The following is a 6,676-nucleotide window of genomic DNA, read 5'->3' as shown; positions in this document are numbered from 1 at the left end:
CCCCCTCCTCCTTCGGAGGAGAGCCCTGATTTCTAGGCACTGACCTCTCCCCCATGCAGAACACCACCAGGAAGGAAGCTGATTCCACTCTGAGTCCCAGGGTCAAGTTCTGGTCACCTTAAGCTAATCAGCACATTCCCTTCTATTGATTACACTCATTGTTCAGGGTGGGCATGTGACCCAGGAGGTCTGATCAGAATGACTGCAGGACTTTTGCTTGGAATGCTGAGTGGGAAGTGGTTTTTCTCTTCTTCTGGAGGGTGTCCAATGAAAATGTGAGAACTGGAATTACTATAACCATTTCACTATCAGTCCGAGGATAAAGCCTCACAAAAAGGCAGGATAGTCCTTGAATTAGGTCCTTACTTAAATCAGCACTTCTGGATACGTGACCCAGTAAACATCTTTAGTGCTAAAGCCAGTTTGAATTAGAATTTGTTAGTTAAAAGCACCCAGCTGATATACTGTCCAAATGATGTGGAGCTAACAGTACCGCATTCTCCCCACAGTCAATACACTTTGCCTTTGCTTTGAGGACATCACGAGATAAGATCTTAGCAGACCATTGAAATAACATTACTTTTTTTGTCAGAATATACTTAATACAAAGAGCTGGCCCATGTAATCTAGGCCTAAACACGTCAGAGCTAGACCACAGTATTTAACAAACTGTCTCTCCTATTCCTTTTGTGTCTGAGCTTCACTGTACTCTGAATGGCATTCTCATTGAGTTTGATAGAGAAAAGTGTTGGATTGTCCTTACTAGCAGAAAAGGTGTGGCTGTCAGCTGCACCTAGCTTGAATTTCACCAGCAGGATCATCATGGGGCCTGATATTTAGCACATATGTATGTTTGCATGTGACCATCCAATTCCTGTTCCAGAAGATAAGAAAATCAGGATGCAGTAAACTACTCTCTTTTTTTTTTCAACTGAATTAATTAGAATAGTATTCTACATTTGGGTGATGTTTTAACATTTACAACATGCTTTTATAGACATCACTTCAACAACCCAATGGAGACTGGCAATTGAGGAATTATTATGCCCATTTCACAGATTAAAAAACAGGAGGCCCAGTGACCCGCTTAAGGTCTTTCACAATCAAAAAGTAATGGAGTTTGGTCTTAAAGACATTAGATTCCAAACCGAAGCCTTCCCACTACTTAGGATTAAATCCAATATACCTTCACATAATAGTAAGACAACCATCAATATTTTTTCAGCTCTTACAATGGACTAGGTACTAAGCGCTCGGCATATATCCACATTTGATCGTTACAACAAGCCCATGAGGTTGTGCCATTATTATCCCCACTTTACAGATGAGGAAACTGAGACCTAAAGAGGTAAAGTGACTTGCCCAAATCACCTGGCTAGTTAATGGTAGAGCCAGGGTTCAAACCCAGGCAAGTAGCACTAAGGAACATAAGCTCTCAACCACTTTGCCATACTGCCACTTCAACAAAAGCAGAGGTGCCTGCTCTATACAAGATGGCTTGTAGCTGCCCAGAACCCTCCAGCTCAGTAAGGACTGAACTGATTTAACAACACCAACTACAAAGGACTATCCAATAATTTTTCTTGTTGTGGAATTTGGTCATACAAAGATTGCCTAAAATAAGCCTGGGCTTACTTAACATCTTATTAAACTTTACTGACAGTTTTATTGTAACAATAATTGTAACTCAGTTTGACCTATTCTGAAAGACACTACTGCTTGCTTAGCCAACAGCAGTTCCCCAGCCCCCTACTACACACACACAGGCACATGCACACGTACAGACACCTCTCCATTGCTCCCGTGATGTCAAAGCCCACCTCCCGTTATAGGGAGTGAAGGGTGCAGATACCAAACGTACACGTTTCTAGACTCTTTTGCAGCTAAGTCCCAGGTATAGGATCTAATCCTGGCCAATGGGATCTGAAGGGAAGACTGATGGGGGCCTCCAGGAATGGTGTTCCCCCATGATAAAAAGAAATGCAGGAAGAAACACCACCTCTTACATGGTGGATGTGTTAGTACTTGACTGACATTCAGAACTACTACAGCCACCTTATGATCAGGACTATAAATGACAAAGGTGACGTGTTGAGGTGGCAGAGTGGAAAGATGGAAAGTACCTAGGTCCACGCAGAGCTGCTGAACAACTCTGAACCTACCCTACCTCTGGACTTCTCGTTAGGTAAAATAATAAGCATCCTTATTATTTAAGCCACTTCAACTTGGCTACTGTCTTATTTGCAGCCTAAAGCATCCTAATTCTCAAGTCTCAGGAGGCAGCTGCAGAGAAGAAAGGGCTCTGGATTCGGAGTCAAATGACATGGCTTCTAATCTACTTACTTGCCAGGTGACTCAAGTTGTCTAATATCTCTGAACCTCATTTTCTACACCTATAAAATTGAGATAACACTCAAGAACACAATAATATCAATAAAATGGAGATAACAGGACAGGAATGAAAATCACATGAGATAATGTGTATACCACCACTCTGTTAACAGCAATGTTTTACTCAAAGGTAATTGGTCTAGGTAATAGTTAAACTACAGACTTTTTAAACTGGAGCCATCCATTCTAACCCAACTCCCTTACTTTACAAAATAAGAAACATTGATTCCGAATGTCAAATGACTCACTCAGTGTCACACAACTGGTTAGTAACACAACTAAATCATGTATCTCCTGATTCCCAGCCCAATGCTGTCATGCTACCCTCATGCTGACAGGTAATGAGCTACATTAAATACTGGGCCGGTAGCATTCATTCGTTCAACAAGTATTTACTGAACACAACTATATGCCAGGTTCTGCTCTAGGTACTGAGGACTCCTTGAACAACTACCACAACAAAAGTTCCTAACCTCATGAATTTAACAGCCCAGACAGAAATTATTCAATCTACATCTATAAATAATTATTAAGTGCCTACTGTGTACTAGGCACAGTGCCAGGATTTCTATTCAAATACAAGTACAAATTTCCAGGCAATTCCAATAATAGCAACCATGTTTACCAGGATTTGCTAACAAAGAAATAATGTAAAAAGTCTATATTTTACTCAATAAGAGTCAGTATTAAAAATGGCAAGCTCATTAGAAGGAGTTGTGAATACCCTGCCAGCAACTGAAAACGTGGATGGAATGGGGAAGATGGCTAGGACTCCGCTCTACTTGAAGCAGCAAGACTGAACGAAAGAGGTGAGAGCTAAGCCATGTCCTTCCACAGTCTCCAGACTTCAAGGGTTGGCTCAGTTGGAAAAAACCAATAGGGAACATTTAGCAACTCCCCCTCCCCAAGGCCTCTGTCTGATGCCCTAGACTCTCCTTTTGCTCCCAATCTGGTTGGAATTCCTCTTCCACTCTACCTAAACATTCACATGCAAATGACATAATGGGACAGCATCCTAGATCCTATGAAGAGCCACAGCAAGTGACTCTTGGCATCTCCTACTGGAACTGGCTATCAGGCTGCTGACACTGAACCATTATATTGTTTGTTTGAAAGGGGTTTTTTTGTCAATAACCACCCAAATTATATAGTTTGGAAAAGAATATTTAAAAGCCATTGTTTTGCAAAAAAAAAATCCATAACTCACATTTTGTGTGGGTTACAGAGGGAAGATCTGTGTAACAATCTACACTCTCTTAACTTTGTGATTCCCTAAAATGGAGGAAAATGGCAAGCAAGAAAGGAAAGACAGGTGGATTCCCCAGGGCATGTACTGGTGACTCCAAAAGCTTCTTTTTAAAAAAAAAAAAAAATCATTTTGTCCTCACCCTAAACAAACAAAGTTTTTTGTGACCTTATGCTCAGAAGTGTAACATCAATTCCCAGGTTGAAATATTCTAGGAAGGTATAAGGTCCAAAATTATCAAAATAAAATCTTTTAATTCATTTTAATTGGTTAAATGATAACCACCATGTGCCTCCAAATAAAACACTTGATTTTCTTAAGCAATGCCAAAATCAACATTTTGGAACACAGCATTTTAACCTCTTTGGCATCAGTTGGGCCATACAAACTATAACATTCCAAATTGCTATTAGACTGGCTACAATTTATTGTTTCCCAGAACACCAGGCAATGCATACATGTCCTTTGGGGACTATTTATCTATTCTAAGGAAGACTTCCTACCCCAAAGGGAAAAAAAAACAGTGGTGTCAACTCCAAGTGGGAAAGGACAGGGCAGAGAGAGGGCTGAGAGAGCCCAGGAGAACTCAACAGCTCCACTCTCTGCCACTGGTCCCTTCATTATCTACATATTCAATATGGCTTAAAGTTCTTGTATACCCACTTTAGGACTTAAAGCAAAATGCACAAACTACTCTCTCTGAATCACAAGACAGTACATGCCAAATGTTTCTGTGCAACCCTGTGGCAACAGAAAAACTGCCTATCCTGCTAATCCTTTTATTATTAAGTTTAGCAGCAATGCTTAGCCCAGAATGAAATTCAAGATCCTCCAGAAAAGTCAGTGGGAGCCTACTTTCCTGGGAGGTCATGGGGCACCACATTCCTCCCTTGAAACTTATCCAGTTGTCAGCTCACAAATTAGTTGTCACTGTCCCTATGTCACAAACTCCCACAAGAAAAGAAAAATAAAGGGGGGGGGGGAAGACCATTCATTCATTCATTCATTCATTCTTGGTTAACACAGCCCAGAGGCAGATTCTTGCCCCTGGGAGACGCTGCTTCCATTCATCTCTCACCAGAACAGGGGTAGGGTGCCCAGTATTTTTAAAACAGCTCACTCTGTCCTGGAGCTTCAAGACTCAGGTATGTGAGAAGAGGAAATCAGAGAGATAAATAAGTAAATAGATTTAAAAGTCAGAAGCCAATGGTGCTGAACCCTGACATGACCTTTCCAGGTTGTATGCCCCAAATGGGTCTTGGGACAGGACACATACCTGCCTACATACACATGCACTGAAAGCACACACACACACACACCGCTGCAGCTCACACTAGATATACTGCAAGCCCTAAGGCACTTACTACCCGAGGACGGGGTTGCCAACAAAGCTGCCTTCGCCCAAACAACTGTGGCCTTCTCCAACTTGGACGAGAGCAAATGTCCACCAATATCCCAAAGGGCGCTTTTTCCCGGAACCCAGGTCCTGCAGGGTTCCCTCCCTGCCGGCCTCACAGCCCTTTTCTTTTCTCTGAAACACTCAGATTTCACACGATTCCTTTCGAGGTAGCTCCAGTCCGCGCAGCGCGCGCCCCATCCCTTAAGGCTGGAGCCCGGGGCTGCCTGGCCTCTCTTCAATCCCGGGAAACTTCGCCGCCGCTCCACGCTGAGAAGTAAAGGCCACCGGTAGAGGGGAGGCAGGGAGAGGGAGCAGGTCCCTGGGCACCTTCGGAGCCCGGGAGCCGGAGAAAGAAATGAGTGAACCCAGGCTGGTGTATGCCTTCTCCACGTGGAGGAAGGGAGGAAGGAAAAAGTGGGCGACATGCAGGTACCTCTCTCGGCTCTCAGAACTCATATATCCCGACGGCGTAGGGAACAGAGGGGTTAGAGTCCCCCAGGAGGCAGCTGCCCTGCGCCCCCAGCCTAGGCGCAGCGAGACTTGAGCGCAGCGTGTAAGCCAGGGGAAGGGGCCCCGGGAACGCAAAGCGCGCGCCTGGTGCCTGCGGGGCACAGTGCCCCCATCCCTGGGTAGGGCTCCCAGTCTCAGGGGGCGAAGGAAGAGAAATGTGGCTTTCTAGCAGGCCCCCGGCTGGGTTCCTCGCCCCTGCTGGCGCACGCCCACCCGCAGAGGCCCCCCAGTCCTGCGCCCGGCGTGTAGTCCACTCCCTCGCCCCAGCACCTGGATGTGGCAGGAGATCTCCGAGTCGTCCAGCAGCCGAATGGTGCATTTCATCTCCTGGCTGAGCGATTTGATGCTGGAGCTCCGAAAGTGGATCATTTTCATGGTCCTCCTGCCTCTCGGCACACAGTGGCAGGAGGCGAACATGCACCGCGGCCAGTGGAAGCGAGCGAGAGGCTCCGGGGCGGGGCGGCGCGGCGCTCGCCCGCGCGGACACACACACTCGCTCACGCACAGTCCTGGAAACCCGGGCGCGGCTCAGCCCCGGGACAGCAGCGGCGACGGGCGCCTGCGGCCACACACGCCGAGCGGCCGGGGCGCGGCAGGCGGGCCCCTCCCTCTCCTCGCTCCCCTCCCTCCGCTCCCTCGCCTCCGCCTCGCCCGCTCCTTTCCCCGCCTCCGCCTCTCGCGCGCGCTCCTGCGCCTCCCTCCGCCCGGGCTCGCTTGCAGAGGATACCCCGAGCCCGCGACCCCCGGCTGGCGCGCGACGTACTCACTCCCACTCGCGAGGAGCCGCGGCAGGAGAAGGCGGAGAGAGGGCTTATGCTGGTGGCCGGGGCGCCCCGGCAGTGGCCTGCTCCGCCGCCGCCGCCGCCGCCTCTGCGTCAGGCTGGGCCCGGCAGCCTCCTCCCTCTCCGGCCGCGATCACTCTGGCTCCTGGTCGCGCACGTCCCTGCCCCGGCTCCCCCAGGCGCCCGACAGCGCCCTGCTCCGCTTGGCCCCAGGGACCTGGCGGTGGGCGGGGGGTGGAAGGCGATCCTGACCTACACCCGCAAGGAGGATTCCCCTGCGGGAGAGGATTACTGGACCAAGAGCGAACCCCGAGAGTGACATGAGGCCCTTGCCCGGCTACAACGGCA

At 48.0% G+C, this 6,676-nt stretch overlaps 1 protein-coding gene across 2 annotated transcripts in view; it reads right to left on the bottom strand.

Annotated features, from left to right (window-relative positions):
* Positions 1-6,172, bottom strand: part of FRMD3 (FERM domain containing 3) — a 319,910-nt gene extending 313,738 nt beyond the window's left edge. The window contains exon 1 of one of the 2 annotated variants that reach the window (XM_007467447.1): positions 5,817-6,172. In XM_007467447.1, the coding sequence (XP_007467509.1) occupies positions 5,817-5,963 (147 nt within the window). In that variant the 5' untranslated portion in view covers positions 5,964-6,172. The remainder of the gene's footprint in view (positions 1-5,816) is intronic. The other variant, XM_007467446.1, reaches the window with a different exon arrangement.
* Positions 6,173-6,676: the final 504 nt, after the last annotated feature.

This window comes from Lipotes vexillifer, unplaced genomic scaffold, assembly GCF_000442215.2.
Source record: "Lipotes vexillifer unplaced genomic scaffold, Lipotes_vexillifer_v1.1 scaffold917, whole genome shotgun sequence".
Lineage (NCBI taxonomy): Eukaryota > Metazoa > Chordata > Mammalia > Artiodactyla > Lipotidae > Lipotes > Lipotes vexillifer.
Note: the sequence above shows the minus strand (reverse complement) of the source record. Positions and strands in the feature narration are given on the sequence as shown.